Source organism: Lissotriton vulgaris, unplaced genomic scaffold (genome assembly GCF_964263255.1).
Source record: "Lissotriton vulgaris unplaced genomic scaffold, aLisVul1.2 SCAFFOLD_3122, whole genome shotgun sequence".
Taxonomy (NCBI): Eukaryota; Metazoa; Chordata; class Amphibia; order Caudata; family Salamandridae; genus Lissotriton; species Lissotriton vulgaris.
This window is the reverse complement of record NW_028254048.1, coordinates 39,933-65,388: the sequence shown is the minus strand read 5'-3', so window position 1 is coordinate 65,388 and position 25,456 is coordinate 39,933. Positions and strand designations below refer to the sequence as shown.

Genomic DNA, 25,456 nt, shown 5'->3' with positions numbered 1-25,456 from the left:
TCAATTTCAGAATAATTGCAAACTACACAACTTCTTCAGCAAAATACGCTTAAAAGCTGTTGTTCATGAAAAACCTGCTCCAGTACAGACAGATTCTGGTTTGAGCAACCCCTCGACTTTCACTCCAAGTACTGTCATGATACCTCATGAGCCTTTGACATTAGAACAGGCTGTTCCGAGCAGAGTTTTCACAATATGTCATAGGTTGAACTAGAAGTAGTCAGGGCTCTAGCTGATGACAAACAGATTGTACTAAAACAGGCTGAGTGGAATTGGGGTGCAGCTGTAATCATGTCCACCATTGAATTTAAGAATAAATGTTTTTTTAGCACCTTGCAGATCGCAAATATTACACGCCTATCAGCCAGGACCCACAGCACGGTTGAAAGCACAAATTATAGTGTAGTTCCTATGTTCCCAATAGGCTCTGTGCATTGGAATAACATAAACAGCAGTGTAGACTTAGGACTGAGGTCATCTAGGTCTCTACTGACTATGTTAGACTTAATTAGTTTTGCCAGCTAGCTCAGACGTCACTAGAAACTTTCTCGAATGTTCAGGAAAGGGTTACCCGTCCTGATTTAGACAAGAAGGGATTAGCTTCTGACAACCATATAACATGACAACTTTGCTCCCCCAGAATAAAGAGTGTATCTCCAGAGTTGTGTGAAAACAATAGACAACTATTTCACTCAGTCAGTCGTGCATGCTTAGTTCCACCAGATTGCAGAGAAATAGAGAGGCGGGTGTTTTCGATAAAAGATGTTATTTTATTGAGCAGACTTCTTTCTCATGTAGGCGAAATGAATTGCCACAATTGCAATACTTATTGTAAAGTAAAGTGCGTATAGTAAAAGTAGTATTATGAAATAATACTGTAAAAGCATTGATATGGTTTCTTAGCCATATGATACTTTAAAATGGATAAAATATATACATACATAAAAACATTGACTAACGAACTCAACTGGTGTTTCTAGATACGCCTACCCCAGTGTACCTGACCTAAGCCTAATACGTGGGAAGGAGTAAGTAAGTTTGCAGTTTTTAAGTTAAGTTAAGTTTTGCCAAGTATCAGAATCAAGAATTCTCTCCAAGGTTTTAATCAGCTCCGTACCTTGGTTATAGAATGAAGGAGGTCTTGTATCTCGCTTCTCAGAAGTCAATCTCCCAGAAACCCGCGAGGGTGACTTGGGAACACCGGAGCTGGATTTTCTCGGCTGGAGAAAAAGACAGCGTCTCTCTCAGTGCGTCAAGGGGAGGGGCGGTTTCCGTCGGCTCTCATAACAGCTGGGCTCCCTGGCAAGTAGAACGTCGTTCTGCTCCCAACCACTGTGTGTTTGCTTAAGGCAACGCTGCTATATTTATACCTGAAAGGTGCCAGGTTTGACGTAAGGTTGGACATAAGACGTCACTAAGAACTAACAGTTCTTTCTGGACTCCAGGAGTTCTTGTGCAAATCAAAACAAAAGCAGGGGGTTTTCCCGGGCTGTTGGAGGCTTGGTTTCTTTAAAGAACGTGTTGTGCTTTCTAGGTGTCTATGGGAGTAGCCTTGCTGTGCTTTGGACTGCATGGGCTATTAATAAATACGGATATGATTCTTATGCCTTTATAAGGATATTATTAGTTATAACCACATAACGGCATGAATCGGGAATATCGAATTAGGGTCCTAGATAGAAATACAACACCCACTCCACGTATTAATGTCCATCATTACTAAATAATAAGCAATATAAACATATAACAATGCATGTGTGTTTTCCAACCCACCCCAAAATACATAAATTGCATTTGAAATGGTGTATGGTTTATATACGAACATGAGTATTGGTACTGTACGCTTTTCAAGCAGGGTTATCATTCAGTTAAATGCATATATATATCAGCTGAATGAATTGCGAAAATTACACATGAAATGGCTCTGTATACAGAAAAGAAGGTCGAGACCACTTCATCACATATTTATACGATATTGTACATGTGCTAGAGGCTGAGGTAAATATTGTCTCTATCATCTCTAAAAATAGAAGCTCTGTTCTCTAAGAATAAGCAGAGTACCGTGTGCCAGAAAAATGGTAAATATTTTTAAAGTAAAAAAAAAAATGTTTACTTTCAGGGGAAAGGGAGAGAAAAAAATAGTACCAATTGTTTTCAGTATCATTGTTTAAAAAAATTGAAGGCTGAATTCAGAGTTCAGGGAACGCTGTGTGATCATTGTTTTTTAAAAGTTATTCCCGTTGTTCAGGGGAGAACATCATATCAGACAGACTCACAAAAAATTGGTCTACCGCATCAGGTGAAAGTTCGACCAATTTCGAAAACACTGCAACTGTGCAATTCTCTGCGTGATTGCTACCATCGATGTTTGGATCAGCAATGCTCACAGAAGGTTGTACCTGTTTGGTGCTGCTTTCCTCTCGTACTTCACCGCCACCTACTCGTAATGGTGAAGTCTCAACGAATGCCGTCATCAGAATAGTTAGCTGCTGGGGACAACACGTTGCATGAGTCGTTACCGGACCTAGCAAAGTATCGATATCCATTGGTACTGCTGATGGTTGTGTAAGACAGACGTCCAACACACATTCTTCTCCGCATAGCAGACATCGAAGCACAGGTAAGATGCAATCTTGCCAGATTGGTCTGAATGAAAGAAACCAAGTTGTACTCAATTCTCTTAGCCGGGCCAATCCGAGGACCTTAGTGATGCGGTCTCGGTACCGTATTGCTAAGATCGTTTCTTCCATCGTTGCTGGAGTCTTGTCTGTGGATTGGCTTGCCATATCGGAGCAGAAGGAACAAAAATAAAATTCTCTACGAAATGCACGGGGCAATTTGTCGATCAAAGGGTATGCATCTCTGATGTTGTCCTTGCAATTTGCAGATCATACATTTCTTTGGACGACGTCAGAGGCACAGTAGTCTGTAAAAGAATAGACTTCATTCTGCCTTAAGTATCAATTCGAATAGAAGAGATATTCACATGAGGCCATATTGCCGCCTCCATGTCTGGATTGCTGTTTGGATACAATACTTGCATACAGCAAACGACCCTGGAAGTAGCGGTAACGAGATAGCATTCTCCTGGCACCATTCCACACAGCTGTGGTCATTTATTAAAACGTAGCTTTCGTTGGAGAGTTGTCTGAAGAATGGCTCTATCTGTTTTACAGGAGTGCCTTGCAGGTGACATGAAAGGTTATTTGAAGACCCTTCGCAGGCTCCATGCAAGTTTATACCTTGACACAGAAGTGTACCGCCTAGTGATTTTTTACAATTATTACCACTAAGGAATACCTCCTTCTTCCCTTCACTATAACATTTGTGTGTGTAAGGTAAATCCCAGGTTGATTTGATGTATCCTTTCATACTGACCTGCTGGTATATATTCTTGGCAATTTTCAAATTGGAAAGTTGTTATCGGAATTGTAATGGTTCGGTGTATTATCCATTCAATGACAGGTTTCTCTGACATTGTCAATGGTAATCTCTCAAGTTTTTCAATGCTCAGAATCGTATAATCTGCTCCTTTTGTGCCAAACTGATTTGTTTATCAGTAAGGTTAAAGATAGAAAATAAGGGAGGCGCTAGGTGGCGACAAACCAAGATGGCCACACTGGAGTGAGGCTCCCGCCAGACCTGGCACTCTTTTCTATCCTGTAATATCCTGATCGGTGATATCGGTCCAAAACTCACACCACTGGCTACATTGCGGTGAACTGCACGCAGCGGTGTAAATTTTGTCGAGTTTGCCCCTCCGGCTGCCTTGTAGATTGCCGGCGCTTCTGGGGCGGGCAGAGGGGATGGAGCGAGGACTGCTGAGAGCCGGGCTCGCCCACCAGGAAAGACCGGAGATCTGTGGCCTGCGCGACACTGCCGACAGACATCGACCCGAAGAACGAACTGCCCCCGTGCCCAGCCCAGGAAGATACTGCCGCGAGACCCCCAGCACAACGCACAAACGGTGAGCGCCGCCTAAATCCTGCGACTTTCTCCACCGGGGGTGCGCTGGGCACCGTGTGCACTCCGGGGGGCACTGACAGCCTGGCTGCTCACACGGAGGGCGAGACACTAAGCACAGCCGCGCTTCGCGCTGCACCACCTCCCTCGGTCTGGCCCTTAGCGGAGGTATTCAGCGACGACCCTTGCCCGCCTGGCATTCCTCGCTCGTCGGAGCGGCGCATTACGCGACCACGGGGCTGTGTGGCCTGCACAGGCCTGGTCGGACACACTAGCTGGAGCCTGCACGGAGTCTCAACAGCCGCCCTGCCCACTGAGAGCTGCTGCGCTGGGGAGACACGAACCGCCCCTGTGACTGCTTGAACTCACCAGAATACTCAGCGTCTGGGGGCCACTCTCCGCTTTCGCACTGACCTGCTTCTGCCGCGGACCTCACCATACGCAGACTCCTGCATGGGCGCGGCCCCCCTGACCCAGTGGCCACGCGCGAGCCTGAAGCTGTGGCCTGTGTGAATCGGGCCTGGTGCTGAGCCGCTGGGGCGCTTGACTCTCTGGCCTGGTGGGCGCTGATGCGCGGCAGTGGAGGGACACCTCTTTGGGAGACGCAGTAGCGGCCACATGGGAGAACTGCTTTGAAGGTGCCTGCCGGCTGCCACGATCTCTGCCGCCTAATTTTCACGTCTTGGTGGCGGCGACCTCTTTGCCTTGAAAAAACCTGCGGACCTCGCTCATACCGACTGGACTGTGGCCCTGGCTGTCCCTCCCCTCCACCCTCGCCTGGTGGCGGCCCCCACTGGGCCAACTGCCCCTGACTTTTGCTCCTGCCTCCGAGGGCCTGAACTAACAGAGGATGCATCCCCACAACTCGGCCAACGCCTCGAAATCCTTCCCGGCGGATGCTGTAAACCAGAAGACGACACCTGACACTTGAAGCTCCTAACCAGCGTATCTACTCACGTTCATTACTGCCGGGTCACCGGTGGTCGACGTTCTGGCATCCTCTTCACTTGCGATGGCTCGGACTCCTCGGCGCGACATGGGGCGCAGTGATGCTAGACAGTCCAAAATACCATTTGAGTCCAAAAAACCTTCCAAGGCGACACCGGAGACAGAGGGGTCCCCCACTGCCCCACCCCTCAAGAGGAGGATTGGAAAGCACTCCTGCTTGTCATGAGGCAAAGCCTATTAACAATTGATTCCAAAATCGACACCATTAACACACGCATGGATAGTGTCGTGGCAAAACTGGAACGTCATGACACTCGCATCAAAGAGACCGAGGATAGGATCTCTGTACTGGAAGACAGGGCCTCCTCGACCACCAAGCAAGTCACACACATGGACAAACTGCTCAAAATAATTGCAGATAAAAACGAGGATTTGGAAGCGAGGTCCCGTCGCAACAACATCCGCGTCCTGGGCCTTGCGGAGTCCACCAACACAGGGAAAATGGAGGTTTTCATGGAAAAACTCGTGGTGGAATTGTTTGGGATAGAGTCCTTCTCCTCCCACCTTATTGTGGAGAGGGCTCATAGATCTCTGGCTGCACAGCCTTCTCCTGGGGCCCCCCCGCGTCCCATCATCGCCCGCTTCCTAAACTACAGGGACAGGGATGCGGTGTTGCGTCGTGCAAGAGAACTCGGAACTGTAGCATATGGCAACGCAACGCTATCCTTCTTTCCTGATTTTACCCCCTCAGTTCAAGATGCCAGGCGCAAATTTGCAGGTGTGAAAAAGAAACTCCAAGCCCAAGAAATCCCCTATGCCATGCTCTATCCTGCGAAGTTAAAAATCACTCACCGTGGCACACAACACTTTTTCCATAACCCGCAACAGGTGGAGGACTTTCTTAAGCAGCACAGGAAGGAACGACTCCGAGATGAAAGGGAGGGACGTTGGTCCAGATCGCACTCTCCGTTATCCCAGCAAGACTAACTACTGGAGCTGTATTCCCCGTCGCAAAGGTACTGGACACAGCCCCCACCTGGGCTGGACGCAGCACATCTCGGTGAGGTACCACTCCTGATTTACTTTCTCACTGATCTAAGACATAAACGAGTGCCGGATCACCCACCTCCGTCCCACATATGCAGACTGGGCCCTGTCCAGGTTGCCTGTGGGTGCAAGTAAGGAGGTGGAAGGCAGGTCTGGCGCCCCCTGGGTTCCGTCTCCAATGGGCGATCCCCACAACACCTCTTCCCCTTCAGGGGCAAGAGCGAATGTAGTGACTATCTTGTTTTTGATTCTATTTGGGTTTAGGGAGGGTGGGTGGGTGCTGATTGCCCGGAAAGTTGGGGTTGCCGGTGTGGGTGGGTGGATTCTAAGCTTTGACTCTGCGATCCTTAATATGCCTGTTATAATGGGAATGTCTGGGCGCTTCTGGGTTGCGGGACAAGCGATGCTCCGGCCAGTTGGGGATGCCGGAATGGGGGGGTGTTTAGCCTGGTTTTACTCTGTTGACTGCACTGTTGTGGCACTTCCTTGGGCGGGAGGGAACTATGGAACGGGGCTGGGAAATGTCCAACTTAGTAAATTCACTGATGCCTGTCTGATGATACATGCAACATATGCATGCCACACTTATTTTCCACTGTGGGGATGGGTGACGTAACAGATGCGCTGCCAGCACTCCAAGTCCAGGTGATGTCATGGAATGTGCGAGGGCTAAATAACCCTAGAAAAAAGCGACAAATACTGGGGTACCTGGGCCGACATGGAGTGTCTATAGCTCTGCTACAGGAGACTCACTTGGTGCCGACTGGGTCCCCTCTGTTCGCATCTAGATGGGCTTCGTGCAGGGTCTTTTCATCCTACTCAAACTACGCTAGAGGCGTCACAATCCTGATACGGAGGGGGGTGGGATTCACCCCAGCAGGCACGGACGCTGACTCTGGGGGGAGATACTGCATGGTCTGGGGGAAGCTACACTCTCATACAGTACTCTTTGCATGCTACTACGGCCCCAACACAGATGATCCGTCTACACTTCCTGACCATGTGGGGCAAAATTCAGACGTTGGGCATAGCTCATGTAATACTTGGGGGAGACTTCAATACTGCTGTAAAGCCTGTTCTTGACAGGTCACACCCACAATCGATACATTACACACACTCCCAACGCTCCTTATTAGGCATCATGGAGGAACACCATTTGACAGATGCCTGGAGGCATTCGCACCCCTCCTTGCGTCAAGGCACTCACTACTCGGCAGTCCACTCCACCTGGGCTCGCATTGATTATATATTCCTGACCGCAGGCCTCACACCCTGGGCGGTTAAAACTCTACACCTAGCTCGTACATTTTCGGATCACTCACCAGTCCTCCTCTCCCTGCGCGTCCCCCACGATGTTTCGCCTTATTTGAACTGGCGCCTCAACCCTGCACACCTCACAGACTCGGCCTTTCAGACGGAGCTGGAACAGGACATACAAGAATTCTTTGACCATAACATTAACTCAGTCGATAGCCTTACTACCGTATGGGAGGCCTTCAAGGTCACTGTGAGAGGATGGTGTATCTCCAATGGAGGGGGAGTCCTCAAATCCCTGCGTGGAGAGCTACGTAGGTTAGAATCTGAAATTCACACGCTTGAGAGAGATATTTCTCGTGGGACAAAGGGACATGATGTGCGAGCTCAGCTCAGAGACAAAATTAATGAATATACCGAGGCTGCGGATATGGAGGGTAAATTCCTGGGGAAACTCTACATGGCACGCGTATATGGTGAGGGAGACAGGCCAGGTAGGGCACTGGCCTCGGCTGTTAGGCCCCCTAGGCACTGCAATTATGTCACCTCTCTGCTCGATGACCAGCAGGTGCCACAGAGAGATCTCCCTGGACAGCTTCGCGTACTCACTGACCATTACAAGACACTGTACACCTCCCAGAGGCAGATGCCACTGGACCTGTGTGCATACCTTGACGACACTGCGATCGCATGGTTGGGCCCGACACAACAGAAGTTCTTACACCTCGAGCTCGAGCTGGATGAAATAAAAGACGCCATTATGTCCATGAAATCTGGCAAGTCTCCTGGGTCAGACGGTCTGCCGATAGATTTCTATAAAACCTACATTCATCTGCTTGCCCCCATACTGAAACGGGTGTACTACTCAGCTCTTGAGGAAGGCATTTTGCCAACTAGTATGCGGGAGGCATTGATAACATCACTGCTTAAGCCAGGTAAGCCGTCTGAGCTTTGTGACTCCTACCGACCCCTGTCATTATTAAACACTGACGTTAAAATACTGGCGAAAGTACTGGCGACACGCCTGAATCTTCTGATGGAAAGGCTGGTCCTCCCGGACCAAGCAGGCTTTGTCCCAAATCGTGCGACTTCACACAACCTCCGCACCCTACAGGCTGTAATGCAGGATATTGACCCTAAGTGTGTGGCAGCTGCAGTTTTCCTCGATGCCACCAAGGCGTTCGACTCCCTGGAATGGGACTACCTACTGTCGTTGCTGGAACGGATGGGAACTCCATTTAGCTTTCTAGATTGGATCAAGCTATTGTACACTAAACCACACGCTTCGGTCCTACTGAACGGGTCCCGTTTGGCCCCCTTTGAGATATATAAAGGAACCCGGCAGGGATGCCCGCTATCCCAAGTATTATTTGCCAAAGCTATTGAACCCCTCGCAGCCAAGCTTCGCCAACATCATAATCACAGGTCACTGATCTATCCGGAGCGACAGCTGCTCATTTCATTATATGCCGACGACATGACTTTATATGTCCATAAACCGCAAGATAATCTGAACCCCCTACTGCGCGAAATTACCAAATTTGGAGCCATCGCTGGGGTACAGATCAACTGGTCTAAATCAGCCCTGTTCCCCCTAACAGACAACACTCCCCAGTTTCCTCTCGACTACCCACTGTTATGGGAAAATGATGAGATAAAGTACTTAGGAATCAACGTGACCAGGAACCGTGATGCCCTAATCAGGGCAAACTATGGTACTGTCCTTGACAAGTTGACGGACAGCGTTACTAGGTGGATTCACCTTCCACTGTCCATGGCTGGACGCATATCCATGATCAAGATGGTTATCCTTCCTAAGATGCTGTACCTCTTCACTAACATTCCCTATGGTCCAGGTTCGCACTTCTTCCACGCCCTGGATTCCCAGTTGTCAAGACTTGTGTGGGGGGGGAAACAAGCTAGGCTAAAACTTGGGATGCTCATGTTGCCCTACCACCAGGGCGGATTTGATGTACCAAACTTTCGGCTGTATTACGACTGTGCACAAGGCCACTTTGCTGCCTACTGGCTTCATCCACCACCCTTTATGGCACACTTGGCCGTGGAAGATGGGTATATGAGACCTGAAAAACCGTCGGGCTATCTTTACACGGAAGCCAGTATGACTGACCGAGACCCCTCCACGGTGGATTGCACATCCTGGCGTAGGATTGCGGAGCGTATGGGTGTGGCCCTTTTGTATTCCCCACGCATGACCCTAGCGTATGACCCTAGATTAAGTATCACACGCGAAGAAATAGGACGCAAACTGCTCTCCAAACTAGCCCTTCATACATGGGGAGATTTGTACGTACAGGGACAGTTTCGTACAGCGGACCAATTTTTTGGGGAGCACGCACCCTCTGTTATGGACACGTTTCTTTACACGCGATTACGACAGAATATCAAAACCGTTACACCCGGGTTTCCGGACGAGCCGGAAGTCTTAGCGCCCTTGCATGCACTGCTTCAAAATGACACCCCGAAACACGTAGTCTCCTTGCTCTACAAACACGCGTATGCAACCTCCACACCCCCAGATCTACGATCGAGACGTGATTGGGATGCAGACCTAGATTCCCCTCTCTCAGACGAACAATGGGAAGACAGCTGCTCACACACGACTTCAGTGACAGGAAATGCCCGCCTCCGACTGGTCCACTATATGTTTTTGCACCGCCTCTATTACACCCCCGCCAAGCTGTGCCGCTTCGGACTGAGTGACAATGATCGATGCCTCAGATGCAAACGGACAGGGGCAGACTTTATTCACTTGGCATGGTCGTGCCCAGCTGTTGCCCTATACTGGGCGCGGGTGTTCAAGGCCATGTCTGCAATGATAGGGACGGAGGTCGAAATGTGTCCCAAAATTGCCCTACTAGGCCACTCCATCCCGGCGAATAAAAATCACCGGAAATTCTTCGCACTGGGTTTCCTGCTTGTGAAACGCCATGTGGCATGTAGATGGGGCTGTGGTCGCGCCCCCAAATTCAAATTGTGGCTGACTACTATGTCAACTTGGCAGGATCAACTCCATAATTACGCCGACTTACTGCCCCATAAATTGCGCCCCAAAGACCTATGGGGCCCACTCTCCGCCTATCTGCTTCGGGCCCAAACTAATGCTGAAGCTGGACTTGATGATCAGGAAGATGCAGGACAAGCTGTGCAACCCTCTGAGCTTCTAGGTGCGTCCTCTACCCTGCCGACTGATGCTGCTGTACCTCCCCCCCCCCACCCTCTAGGTGCACTACGGGGTAGGAGATATTGATGCCATACAACTCCACCTGCGGTCCCAGGCGCCTTCATGCAAATTTATAATAGCGCACTCCACCTTCTCCCTGACTGACCGTAAGACGGGCATCTGACCCTCACTGCATCAGCGCTCTACGCCCCTCTCTCCCCCCCCCCCTCCGGAGCTTTGCGCACAACATGGCATTTCACAATGGACTATCTCACTAGTACACAGAAACGGGCACAGGTTACACACACACACCCTCCCTCCCACCTTCCCCCCCCCCCTGGGACATTCACGTCGGTCCCTTAAGACACAGAGTACGCACACCTCTAGCACACCTAGACCCGGGCTGGAGGAAGCATCGCACCTTACTCTGCGCTAAGAGATCTTATTCACCACATCCCTCGACTGGAGATCATACAGGGAAAGGGGACTGACAGCCTTGGTTCTCATAGTTCGTTATAGTAAAGTTTGGAGTTCAACAAAAAAGAGAAAATGAGACCTCAAGTGTTTAAGAATTGACATTACCTGGTTAGTTGCCTGCGGAATTACACCTCCTTTTACAGCTTTATACGCTTTATATCGTGGCCGGCCCAGATGGGTTGTAGGCAGCATGCTGTGTTAACTTATTACTTCTATCATATGGTTATGAGGTATGATGAAACTACATACTACAGCTGCCGGCCTGCTTCCTCAGGTTGTAGGCGTCGAAGCTGTGTACTGATTACGTGACTTCAATAAAGGTCTTCAAAAAAAAAAAAAAAAAGATAGAAAATAATGACGTTTTGTTGATTAGACGCCATGGCACGTAGCCTGAACATAGGTTTTGCAACGTCCAACCAAGCTGTACAATAGAACGCAATTGGGACTGACCATGTTGTAACATTAGCAACTCTTGCTCTATTATATCAAAGGCAGATGATACAATACTGTCCAGTGAATATATTCTGGAAGACAGAGTCGTTAACCCATTGTCCACAACAGAAAGTGATTTTTACAAATTAATACGATCAATTTCTCGTATTTTTTCCGCTGTTTCAATTTGCATTACTTTCCAAGCTTCGTTGTATGCAGCGTATATACCGGCCTCTATGAAACGTTTTTGACGCTGTTTGCGAGGTCCCATTATGAAATCTCGCAAGTCAGCACCTTCTTTAAGGAAAGTCAAGTGTTGCTTAATTTCAGCCAGTGTGGATTTTTGTAGTCATTCAAGGCATAATTTCCCTACACTGTATGTTGTAACTATCCCTGGATGTTGTCTCTGGGAATATCTAGGGTCTGGCCTGGTCATTTTGAATCCCTGTCTTTTGTTCAGGAATCTATCTTGACAGTTGTTTGTGTCTGTGGGCCAGATCAACCATTTTTTCCAATCAGGATTTGTTCTGTTTTGTTGAAAAATATGGGATACATCTATTTCCACATCTGTAGTGCTATTACTATCAGGGTTGGGCTTTGCAATCGACGGTTTATTTAAGTCTTTTATCTTAGCTAAACCTAGACAAGTAGTTTGTTGAATAGTATCATTCAGGAATATTATTTGTTCTGGGATCATGCAGGCTCTAAATAATGATTCTAGACCTTGTACCTGCCAATCTTTTGTACCCCAGATGGTTTTTGTTTCAATGTTATTTTTCCAAAATTCAAAACCAAATGTAGACATTTTGTCATAAAAGTTCTCAGAATAAATCAATTAAGTATTTGTCAACATTTTTTTAATTCCTGTCTTATTTAACATTTTAAAATAAAACGTTTCTGGATCACTGTTGTTAAACCCTGAGAAGTATGGTAATTTCTCAAAAAATTCCTTTGAACTTCCTTTTGGTGGAGTCGAACAATGTTCCTATTGATTATAAGTAAAATCATTTCTAGGTTGTGCAGATTTATGCAAATAGTGATGACCATAGTGATTGTAACAGTATCATTCTTCATAATTTGATGAACCCTGTAAATAATCATGTTCAGTAAATTTGGCTGACATTTCTAAATCTGACATCATATTATTAATATTTTCAAAGTCCCAATCATCAGAAAAAGAATTTGGTATCACAAAGTCACTTAAGGAAACCTTAAACTGGTGTGGATACTTCAAGAGTTCAACCGGGCAATGAATATCATAATCAGTTCTGTCCCATGCTATACCCCCAGGTATTGGATTGGCTGTGATGTTCACTGAAGATAGTTCTCTTTTCTCGATGTGAGAGGATCTGTGAGACTTTAGGACTAAGTTGATGTTCTGACTTGCTGTGTCCATTGTACTATATTTTCCATCAATGAATCTACCAAAGCACAAAACCATGATGAGCCAAAGCATGAGAAAAAGTACACCTAACACAGTCCAAAATTCAATCCATGGTGAAATCAGATATGTTTCTTTTAGTTGGTGAAAAAGCTCGGTCATTTTTCCTTTGAAAGTTTTTGTTGCTGGCTTATCTCCATGTTCACTGGGATCATCGGAAAAGTCATTAAAGTTGATAAAATAGCCAGATGCTGTTCTGTCAATTGGTGGGATTGCTTCCGGATTTCCTTTGATCTTTGCATTTTCTTTTGTTACGTTTGTACATTCTGATGCTACATCGTTGTGGATTGGTGTATCATCACAAATTGTTGCAATTTGGGTTTCAAGAGGCACAAGTTCCATGGCTTTGTTGCATAGTCCCTTGTTATTTACTGCAGGTTTATCGAATGTGATTAGTCTCTCAGTTTGAACCTCTTGGATTGTAGCAAAGTTTGGTCTTCTGCTATTTCTTGGTAGTCCACTGGGCCTGGTATTTATTATCGGCCACATGTATGTGGTTTTACCAGGTCGATGGCAACAATTCTGTTTTCCTTTTTACCAGCAAGTGGCGGTAGTACTACTGATCTTGTTCCGCTGACAGGTAAGACAGGTACTGCTTTTCTGTATGAAGGCCCACATTCCTTCTTCACCGCGATCTTTTCTCCGACCAGATCCCCAATCTTTGGAATCCAGACAGGTCTTGCTGGGACTGGTGGCTCTTCAGTGGTTGTTGGCTTGTATTTTGTGTTTCTTAGACTCTTTCTGGTTTCATTCAAGTCCTGTAAAACAGCGAAATGATCTTTGATATCAAAAGTTTTTTCTTCTACCACTGAAGTCTGACGATCCAGATCCTGGATAATCATTCTAGTACCAAACAAAAGTTCATACGGACTGAAACCTTTTAGAGAATTTCTTGGCATGTTATTAAGACTACGTTGGACACTTATTAAATGTTTGACCCAACCATCACCCGAACCTAATACCCTTGCCGTTATAGATTGCTTTATGTCACAATTTTTTCTTTCCACTACCGCATTTCCCTCAGGATGGAAGGGAGAAGAGTACCGCAATGTGATGCGGATGCTGGTCATGGCCTCTTTGTAAGCACGAGAGCTAAACGCAGGACCCTGATCAGAATGTAGCATGCCAATTGCGTATGTGCCGATAAAGACTCGCAAATCCTTTACAACAGTTCTGGCGTCAGCCGAGCGCTGGTGGTCTACATTTTTAAGTTAATTTTGTCTTAATAATTATAGGGACGAATTTCTCTGGTTGGATTTCTGCGTTATAGGTCGCCTGATGCTTTCTAATAAAGGTGTCCTGGCAATAGTCTGGTCCGGTTCACAACTGCGATCTCTGTTGCATTCTGGACAATCCATTGCAAATTTGTAGATTTGCAAGCTCATCCCTGGCCACCAGTATTCTGATTGTAATTCTATTAGAGATTTCAAGATCTGTTGGTGCCTCAGACCCAGTCCCATGTGTGCGTCTTCAATCAAGAAAACTCTCCGGTACGTGTTTGGAATTACTCTATCCCCCACTCCAGGGATTTGAGCAAAAGGAACGGAGTTTGCATCAATTATGTATGTATTACTGAGTGGATAGTTGAGAGGTAATGCTGCATAATCGTTTTTTATTGAGGCATTTACAGCCAGCATGGTTTCTCCATCTATGTGTTTTTCTGAACGCTTTTTTGTGGCTACGGAAGCCCGTTGAGCCGCTTCCGCTGTGGCTCTGTTAGCCAATGAATTCCCTGCAACGTGAACGCCATCACGTTGATGACTCAGTGCTTGTATCACGTGAGTCTTCTGTAAAAGAACTACTTGTTCCCAAAGCTTTTTATGCTTAATTGTGGCACCTGTGTCATATTTGTAACCGTTCTTGTTCCATGTCTGCATGTCACTGTTATATGACTTGACGCAGTAAGTCGAATCGCACACTATTAGTGTGGGGAATTCGCGATCGGCATTTTCAAGCGCCATCTTTAAAGATCTTAATTCACCTCGTTCAGCTGAACAGTTTCTGAGTGATTCAGTTTTGGTAATCATAGGTCTGAATTTACCAGAACGCCGGCGACCTTTAACAATCGCGCACGCTGCATTGTAGGATTTTTTATCTACATCGTAGTGTTGTGCGAATCTGTCTATATAGATTACGCAGGTATATTGTTCCAGAGGCAGAATTTCGATTGGCAGAGGGTATTCTTGTTCATATTCTAGATCATCTAGTTTTTTCAGTTTCGGGTCAAAATAGTATTTCACGTCTTCTGTAGCAAGAGAATTTTCCCATTGTATCCATTTTGGGTCTAATGCCACTGTATTCAGATTGCGTAGACTTGTTAATGCCTCAAATGCTGATTCTTCTGTATAAATAGTTATCCTCTTGCCTTGGGCCAGGGCTCTTTCTTTTGCTACAGTAGTTGAACCGCTGTTAGAATATTTTCTGTAGAGCTGAATTTCATTTCAGCTTGAGTGTACAAATGTGATTTGTAAGCTATAGGTACCGTTTCTCCCTCATCAGAGGTCAGGTATGTGAATTTGCATCTTCCTGGGATGACTCGGATTACAAGGTTGCGTATGTTGTCGCGAGTTTGCAATTTTATTTTAGCTAACATGTCTGTTTGTAGTGATCTTAAAATTTCTGTGTGTTTCTGAGTCCAATTTATTGGTTTGAAGTCAGATTTTATTAATTCATAGAGAGGTTTAACCCTCTCTGCATAATTTAAAATGTATGTTCTACCAAAATTCTGGAAGCCTAGTATTGATTGTAAATTTTTCAGAGTTTTTGGTGCTTGGAGTACTGCGCACTTCTCTAGGAAGTTGTCCGCCAGGCTTTTGCCTTCACTTGATAATTCATATCCTAAAAATAGGGCTGTTAGATGGGCAATTCTTGACTTTTTAAAGTTGAATTTATAACCCTCTGATGCGAACCCAAGTATTATGGTGTTCACTCTCTTTAAGTGAGTCTCCAGGTCATCGTCTGTAAGATAGATGTCATTGACATATGATAATGCCTCATCATCATATATTTGTAGTAACTCTGTTACCCTTGCTGAGAATAATCTTGGGCTATTCTTGAATCCCTGTGGGAGTCGGCAAAATTGTTTTTGCGACCCCATTATTGAGAAAGCGGTCAATACCTACTTTCTGGTGCAATGTTTTGACAGAAGAATCCATTAGAGATATCTAATGTCGTTTTATATTTTTTGCGCACAATGTTATTCATTAGTGCTGCACTGTGTGAGTTTTGTACTGCAAAAGTTTTGCAGCAGGAGTTTAGGTGTCTGTAGTCCAAAACTAGGCGATATGAATTGTGTGGCTTGGAGACAGGAAACAAAGGACTGTTCATTTGTGAGGTGCATGTTTCAATCACCCCTTGATATTCAAGTTGATCTAAGATCTCCCTGACTTGCTTTTTAGCTTCTTGTTTAACTGGGTACTGCCTTTGTGCAGTGGGATGACTTTTTATCTGGATTTTGTGGGGAGGAGTATCCTCATCCCATCCTACATGATTTTTGTATAATGCAGGGGCTTGGGCCACTGCCCATTTTCTTGCCAATGTGTATTTTTTGTGAATCGGAATATGATTTGAGAAGGCAGGCATAATAATTTCTTCGCCATGAGGGCACTCCTTGACAAACTCTGGTGGCCAGTCTTTTTCTGCTAGAAGGATATCATAGCCTTTAGAAAGTTTCACCCAAAAGAGACCTTTTATTTTCCTAGTTTTATCTCCCTCTATGCGTAATGTTATTTCATATAGTTTATGGGGCACACTGACTCGTGTGTCTGCAGTTTCCACTAGAATGTAATCATTCGTGTACACTGTCTCCAGAAGATTCATTAGGATCTTGCGAGCTATTGTCACTTCTGCTGCGCTGTCTAGCATTGTCTGGACCCACTCTCCGTTTTTCAGTTCTGTCCTCAGAATCCTCGGCATGTTTAATTTTAATACTTGCTACCTTCTTCCTGGGAAATTGTGATTTATTACTTTGATGAGCAGGCTCTTTGTCTTTGGACTTGACGTGCTCTTCCTTGTGTTCTGACCGTCCTCTTCTTTCCGATTTATGTGAGGAAGATCGAGAAAGATTTAGTGAGAGGGATCGAGAGGGACGTGTATCAATATCTTGATATCTATCAGGTTTTCTCAATTTATCCCTATCTCTGAGATTATATCTCTTTTCAGAGGGTTCCCTTTGGGGAGACTTGCCTCCTCTGTCAGGCGATCTTTCTCTCCGTTGAGGAGACCTTCCTCTGGACTGGAAACGTTTTTCCTTGGGAGTGGATTGTTTATTACCCTCCCAACCCTTTTTTGGAGTATTTAGATTATTTTTAATAAAATGTTTTTCAGGATTTTCAGTTAGTTGGGGTTTTACCGGTTCCCACCCAAACTGTCTCTTCCTAGCTCTTCATAGGATTTTTCTATGATTCTGGCAAGTTCAAATGGTTGGTCTGTTATATCTGTTTCCTTCAATTTCTGGAGATACTTTATATCGTCCCTTGCCAATTGAACTAATTCTCTATATGCCTTTGTTAATTCTTTTAGTTTAACTAGGAGTTCTTCGCTCGACATTGTTTCAATGTCTGGGTGTGTTGCGTAACTGGCTAGAACCGGCCACGTGGCTCCTGGTCTACCTAGTGGACCATGCCTGGTGATGTGATTTTGATGTTTTAGGGCGCCTTTAAACTAGAGCAGGTGCTCTTGGTAAGTTATGGGGATTTCAACGTCCTCGAAAGGAGTATATGTATCCGGAGGTTCCTCAATTTTGTAATAGTGGAAGTCTTTTGTCACAGCGTGTGCTGCTGGAAAATGTATCCATGTGTAGAACACCTCTGTCTGCCGATACTCATGTGCCTCTATCACGAATATGACCGTACCACCTCTGGGTCATAGTCCATTTTTTATAAGTTTAAGAGTTATAGTTCTTCTTATGTTGACCGGAATGAGTATAGCATTCAGATCAGTTTCTTGGATGGTTGTGTCATCCGCTATGAGTTGAGCTGTTATTCTAGCTTGTTCCCTTTCGTCTTCACTTTCTCCCATTTTACTGATAGAAAGTTTTTTGTTTGCAGATCAAGTTTCAAGGAGACCAAGATTAGGTGCACACTATTTTGGAACACTGTATCCTTCAACGTTGACTAAACCAAGAACTAATACATAGGATTCTCATCCTACTAAGTTCCGGCAGATATTAACCTTTCACCCACTTCAGACGTCTATTGGAGTTTTTACGGGAGAAAGGGGTCTGTGTGAAAAGCACGACTGAGTTACTCTAGTGTCTTGCATTAGTTTCATCGCCTTACCAAACGTTGGGCGCCATGTAGTGTAGTTCCTATATTCCCAATAGGCTCTGCGTATTGGAATAACATAAACAGCAGTGTAGACGTAGGACTGAGGTCATCTAGGTCTCTTTCTGACTATGTTAGACTTAATTAGTTTTGCCAGCTAACTCAGAGGTCACTAGAAACTTTCTCGAATGTTCAGGAAAGGGTTACCCGTCCTGATTTAGACAAGAAGGGATTAGCTTCTGACAACCATATAACATGCTCCCCCAGAATAAAGAGTGTATCTCCAGAGTCATGTGAAAACAATAGACAACTATTTCCCTCAGTCAGTTGTGCATGCTTAGTTCCACCAGATTGCAGAGAAATAGAGAGGCAGGCGTTTTCGATAAAAGATGTTATTTTATTGAGCAGTCTTCTTTCTCATGCAAGAGAAATGAATTGCCACAATTGCAATACTTATTGTAAAGTAAAGTGCGTACAGTAAAAGAAGTATTATGAAATAATACTGTAAAAGCATTGATATGGTTTCTTAGCCATATGATACTTTAAAATGGATAAAATATATACATACATAAAAACATTGACTAACGAACTCAACTGGTGTTTCTAGATACGCCTACCCCAGTGTACCTGACCTAAGCCTAATACGTGGGAAGGAGTAAGTAAGTTTGCAGTTTTTAAGTTAAGTTAAGTTTTGCCAAGTATCGGAATCAAGAATTCTCTCTAAGGTTTTAATCAGCTCTGTACCTTGGTTATAGAATGAAGGAGGTCTTGTATCTCGCTCCTCAGGACTCGATCTCCCAGAAACCCGCGAGGGTGACTTGGGAACACAGGAGCTGGATTTTCTCGGCTGGAGAAAAAGACAGCGTCTCTCTCAGTGCGTCAAGGGGAGGGGCAGTTTCCGTCGGCTCTCATAACAGCTGGGCTACCGGGCAAGTAGAACGTCGCTGTGCTCCCAACCACCGTGTGTTTGCTAAAGGCAACGTTGGTATATTTATACCTGAAAGGTGCCGGGTTTGACGTAAGGTTGGACATAAGACGTCACTAAGAACTAACAGTTCTTTCTGGACTCCAGGAGTTCTTGTGCAAATCAAAACAAAAGCAGGGTGTTTTCCCGGGCTGCTGGAGGCTTGGTTTGTTTAAAGAACGCGTTGTGCTTTCTAGGAGTCTATGGGAGTAGCCTTGCCGTGTTTTGGACTGCATGGGCTATTACTAAATATGGATTTGATTCTTATGCCTTTATAAGGATATTATTAGTTATAACCACATAAGGGCATGAATCAGGAATATCGAATTAGGGTCCTAGATAGAAATACAACAAAATATTGTCTATGGTATGCACAGCTGAAACACAAGGGAGGATCACAAGGAATGACGCTGACTTTTTGGTAAGTAAACTCCCCAGGATCCCATATTTCCATACCCTTCCCAATATTCACAATGGAATCTCCCGACCTCCAGACAGACCCATAGTCTCATGGATTAATTCCCTCTTGGAACCATTATCTAGATTCTGTGACCATTTTTTACAACCCTTAGTAAAGACCTTATCCCACATACAGGATGCAAGGGATATACTGAACGTAATTGAATCCACAAATGACACAAACCAGGTAGACCTACTGGTCACTCTGGACATGGAATCACTTTACAACAACATCCCCCAGGGAGCCACTGTAGAGGTAATAGAGAGTACTTTACTAACACAGGAGTGGACATCATCCACACCCATCAGTTTCATCATGGAATGTGCCACCATAGCCCACACAAGTTACACACCAACTGCAACTCAAAGAACTTTATCTAAATGCTTACATGCCTGTGTGACAAACAATGTGTAGGGGTGACCACTCAGCCAGTTAAATTGAGAATCAATGAACATTGCAGCACTGTCTGCTGCAAAAAATCAAACACAAAAATGAACATGCACTTCTTGAGTCAGGGCCATACCGCAGCCGACGTATGATTGATGGTGCTTGAACACATCTAAACATGAACCAAATAGCCCTTTTAAGAAAGGAACAACAATGGACATTCCGTCTGTCCACTAACACCTTTAGTCTCAATAATGAGGTTCCATGGAATATAGTGTCCACTCTGAAACATAATTGAGGAGATATACATAAGCCTGGATGACTCTTTGCATACTGTCTGTAGTCTACCGAGAGGGGAATTTTGTAGTAATAATACCAGTCCACACACTATGATCATTAACACCTCCATATATTTAACATTCAGGACAAAAACACTCTGGTTTTGGTGGCCCCTTCTAATTTTCAAAGGTGTCATGCAAACATAACGTGAACTTTGAATGGATGGTAAAACCAACCTTGATTTACCTTTTCTATACCCCCATAGCCTCCACATCATGGTCGCCGTATATTCCAACATGAGAGAGAGATTTCCCCTCCAATCTCTAAAATGATACCAGGTAATTCCCTTCCACGATAAGCTCCATTGTTCTAGCTGCTGCAAAAGGGTGCATCTGCATGACATGACACCTGCTCTGGTTGAGCCAATCAGAACGCGTGTTAAATATCAGTCTCCACCCCGACCTGTGGTTCCAAGTCAGCCTGCGAGGGTAGGTCAGCTAGTGAAAAAGCTCATGGGATTCTGTAAGTATGGCACTGCCGTTTTTGATTACTGCATGAGAGAGGAAATATTTTAATACCGCTCTATCATAAGTTTTGAGATTTCAGGTTATCTGATCTGAATTTCAATGTTTTGCAGTACGCAATTTGGTGTGCCACCACACATGACTCGATGATTCATTATTAATACCTATATACGGTGGGTTTTAACCACAATTGACACAGTGTTTTAGATTTTTCATTATATGTGTCACATTTTGTGTGTGGTGTCTGTCACGTCCACGTTTGAAAAATATGGTAAACGCTGAAGACTGAGCATGATCAACTATGCATTTCATGCAGTGGTATCTCATGTTCCAAGTAATATAAAGCAAATTGTGCTTGATGATTGTGTTTATTTCTATGCTACAGGTCAATCTCAAGAATTCTTTTTTTTAAACCCAGAAAGGTATGTGTGATTGGGAGTTTATAGAGGAACTCTCTCATTGAAACTCCAATCACTATGCAGCTTAGGTTATACGGGTCCTGAAGAAAAGCTGCTACATCATTTGTATGACCAATTGAAGGTTGAAACATGTCGACCTAAAAGCTATCTTAGATAACTAGTTCTTTTAGATAGCGCCACTATTTTTAATATTAGCAGGTGCACTATATCATTAGAATTAGTTTTGGGGACTACCCACTGTCCTATTTTTAACATGACACTCACACCCATACACTTACTACACCAATTCTACACCTAAACTCTCTCACCTATCCTTCACAGACGGCTTATTAAAAGATCTACTGTAAAGAGTCCCCATTCATGGTGCCCATTGGGCATTGCAGCACCAGACTGACATGGAGCAAAGGCTGGAAGATGAAGTATGACACTGATCTAGGTGTGTGAGGTCATTTGTTCATAAAGAGTTGCGCTCCCTGCTGAGCCTTTAGAACTGGTCTGACCTGAGTAGAATTACACATCCTAATAGGAACTGCATACCCTTCCTACCTTAAACTATTTATCTGCAGCATGTATGAGGGATCTTAATGAGCTCCCAGTCCCTCCTTCTTGTTAAAACAAATATTCTTTGGAAAAACATGTTTGGTAACAGTATTTTTACCCATCCATTTCTTAAATGAAAATATTTATAACAGACATTGCAGAGTCTGATTTCATATTATCATATAGTATACTCTCCTTCTTACTCAAGGCCTAATTATGAGTTTGACAGTCCAAGGACTGCCAAACTCACAGTGGTGCAGCGGTGCGGTCCAGCCAGTGCTGCGTCGGCAGTCCGGACAGCCGGTGCAGTCGGACAGCCATGGCACTGCTGCAACCAACAGCCATCAAAGATTCCTGGCTGTGGTGAGGTGGTCTGAAGGCAGCAATATACTTGGTGGTGGCCTGCAGTACCACCTAACATAATACGACTTTCCTCACTACCTGTGATCTCATGGAGGTTCTAACTCCATGAAAATGCTTGAGGTGGGGAAAGAAAGGAGGGGGCACATGTTGTGCCCCCCCATGTGTGCAGGCACCCCATTCCTACACGACATTGACTGCACAGTCCATGCTGTGCAGCAACATGCACTGTTGCTCCTGTGGCAGTGCATTTTAAGGATCACATATGAGCCTTTAAATTGCACCACTGTGGGACCACCACGCTACCACGATAATACTCGTAATCTGGGGAGCGGGCGGCAGCCCTGTTTGGTGATGTGGAAGCAGGACAGTGGTGTGGCTCCCACACTACCAAACTCATAATTGGGCCCTAACTCTTTCTTAAAATATGTTCTGGGTGCAATTGTTGATGATGAAAAGCTCCCCTCTCAATATTATTACATTATAAGAATACTGTTAAGTAAAATTATTAAAGTTCAACTATTTTCAGCTTCTTATGATACTCCATTTTTCTGTTTTTCCTTTCATTTACGGAATGTTTTTTGCTGTATATTCCAATCCCGATAATGGGGCCTATTCACACAAAGCATTTTGCAATTCATGTTGTGAAACTATAATACTATAAGAAACATACTAAAAAAATATTATTGAAAAACCTACCTGCAGAGGTTCTGTCGCCACTGCCTCTCTTATCTTTTCCTGTGGGATTTTCTACCCCAACAATGGACTTTAAGCACACATAAGTTGACATTTTAGTAGTAAATGAGTTAGGGACAGAAGAGAATGGCTTGAATATAGGGAATGGTCATTATTAAAGGGGAGCTGATTAAGGTGGACTAAATAGGAGTTTATGGAGGGTTAAGGAGGGTGTAAGAGAGGGGTGTGTAACTACGCACAAAATAGTAAGCCCATTGATATTCACAAACTGCACATCTAAAGTTACAGCAGCCAGAAAGGGAAATAAAATAATAGGAAATTACATTAGCTCAAACTGAATTAAGTCCATTACCACACATAGCCAACCACTGGTACTGTAACACTCTGCAATAAAAAAATGACGGAGATATGGACGTAATTTTTTTTTTTAAATAACCTCACATTAAATTATTAAAAACATTTACAAAATATTTGAGGAGTAACAAGTAAGCCAAAACAAAAAAAATATTGTCTAAAATCAGGGGTCTCCAACGAGTAGCTCAGGAACTCCTGATAGCTCACCAGTACCTTCAAAGTAGCTCTCAGAGGTGAAGTCAAGCCGTGTATTTAATTGAGAGAGTAGGTGCCTATTAAAGAAGGCAGGGCTGCTCATCTCAAGACCCTTAGAGTGACAGCCACCTAAACCTATGGCCGTAACTCATGCTAACACTTAAATACACACTGTGTCTGCAGGCACGGCGGGCACAGGTAAGACTCGGCGATGCGGTGAGCGCAAGGTAAGTGGTTTTATTTATTTTCTTATTTAATTTCACTCATCCTATTGTCTGTTAACTTCCACTCCCACCACCCTGCTTTTGCACCACAGCTCTTGCCAGTGCTGGCCTGCCACATGATAGTCTATATCCAATCTCAATATATAACTAAACAACAAGGAAATTGAACATGTTGTAGTCCCTGCTTTATTATAACTGACCAACAAGAAAATTGACCGTGTTGTAGTCCCTGTTTAATCAGTCACAACATGTGTGTGAACAGTGGACCATAAAAGATGTATGGCAGCAGTAGCCTGAGCTGGAAGCAGTGCTGACCCACCAAAGTGTGGGACTGCAGTATTCAGAGAGAAACACGTCATTTGGGTGCATGATCAGCCCAAGACCAGAGGAGAAAAGGGTATGATCCAGCCCAGAGAAAATTAGGAGACTCTTCAGAATTTGTGTGCATCCATAATAATCACTATTGCTTCCTGAAAGCTACACCTGGTGTCAAGAACCACCAGATGTGTATGCTAGCCCTCATCATAAGGGTGCTTTTTTCTCTGGCATAATCGTGGGAGTTCCTTGCATTAGTGCCAATGGCATAATAATGGTCATCCTTAACTATGTTGAGTATTCTTGGTCTAGCTGTGGTATAGTGGCACCCATCATTGACATACTAAGAATATGACTGGCCTACCTTTACCTATTATTGGCATAATAGGAGTCATAACTAATATGGTCGCTACCCTGGCCCTTATGTTTCCAGCCTTGGCAAAACTGTGGCCTCATTGGCATATGACTGTAATACCTGGGCATTCAAAGTAGTCTGTCTGAATGAGGCATTTGATTTTTGGGAGCACTTAATGCAAATGACAAGCTGATGTTTTGGTACTGTGCATTTTCTAAAAATGGAATCTGATATTTTAAAGGAAGTTTTTGTATTTCAGATATCGCTTTTCTTGCGGAAAATTTAGCTTGTTTGCCCACAATGGAAAGTGGTATTTGATAGAAAAATGTGCATTGTAAGAAACTGAGAATGATAATTCAAGCTAAGATGGGGAGATCTACTGCTGTGGTTATGTTCTTTGTGCCACTGAGCATGCCAAGATTTGAATATTACTTCAAAAATCAGGTGTAAGCCTTTAATATTGCTGCACTTTTTTCTGGCATTTCCGGTGGTAACCGTGCCTGAAATACTTGGGTGACCATTACTGATAATCCTGCTTAGGGTGGTCATAGTTTAGTCACTATTTTATAGTTATGTGATCGTGAACTGGGTTTTAAAGTCATGCCAACGTTACTTACAGCCCGTAGTAGCAGTGTGCCGCGGACACCACCCAGCTGTCTGTGATTAGAGTTCCTCCACAAATATGCCGTCCATTCACCTGCACACTGGCCTGCCATGGCCACGCCCCCTTCACGGCATCCTGTCCGCCCACTATCCGGTCAGAAACCACAGGTTTTCCACACCCTGGAGGAAACAAAACAAAGATCATAATTGCTTAACTCTTCATTCGAGCAATGAAGGCAAAGATGAGGAAGCAGGGCAGGATTCACACACAGCAGTCTGAATTGGAGTAGCTCATGAGCTTCAATGGTAATAATCAAAATGCCAGTTAACACGATGTGTGCGAAATTTGCGTAATTTGCTTTTGAATCATTATGCAATACTTTGAGAAAATTGCACTAAATTATGTGTAACAATGCAATCTGTCATTTAACGCTATATTTTAGAGAAAAACACGTCCTTGCGTCAATTTGTGATGCAAGGGAGCATTTTGTTCTCAAAAGCACTCAAAGCAGAACTGCCACAAAATACAGCAATCATTTTTTTTTTACAGAGAACGTTGATGTAATTACGCAACCTGTTTGATAGTAATTTCATGAATTTCATGTAACAAGAATAATGCAAATTTCCTAAAATTACGACTCTGTAATTCAAATTTCACCCGAGCCTAATTTAAACAGGATTTGCCTCTTGTGCCCCATAGGGAACAGACGCATTTAATAACAGGAATGCAAGAATTCTCCTGGCGTTGTGTTGTGTAGTATGGCTAGAGTG

The 25,456-nt window shown here is 44.4% G+C and overlaps 1 protein-coding gene across 1 annotated transcript in view; it reads right to left on the bottom strand.

Moving 5' to 3' along the window:
- The window catches only part of LOC147660674 (serine protease 27-like), a 220,538-nt gene extending 195,648 nt beyond the window's left edge, over window positions 1-24,890 (bottom strand). Inside the window, exon 1 of the mRNA XM_086951545.1 lies at window positions 24,700-24,890. Coding sequence (XP_086807671.1) covers window positions 24,700-24,890 — 191 coding nt within the window. The remainder of the gene's footprint in view (window positions 1-24,699) is intronic.
- Window positions 24,891-25,456: the final 566 nt, after the last annotated feature.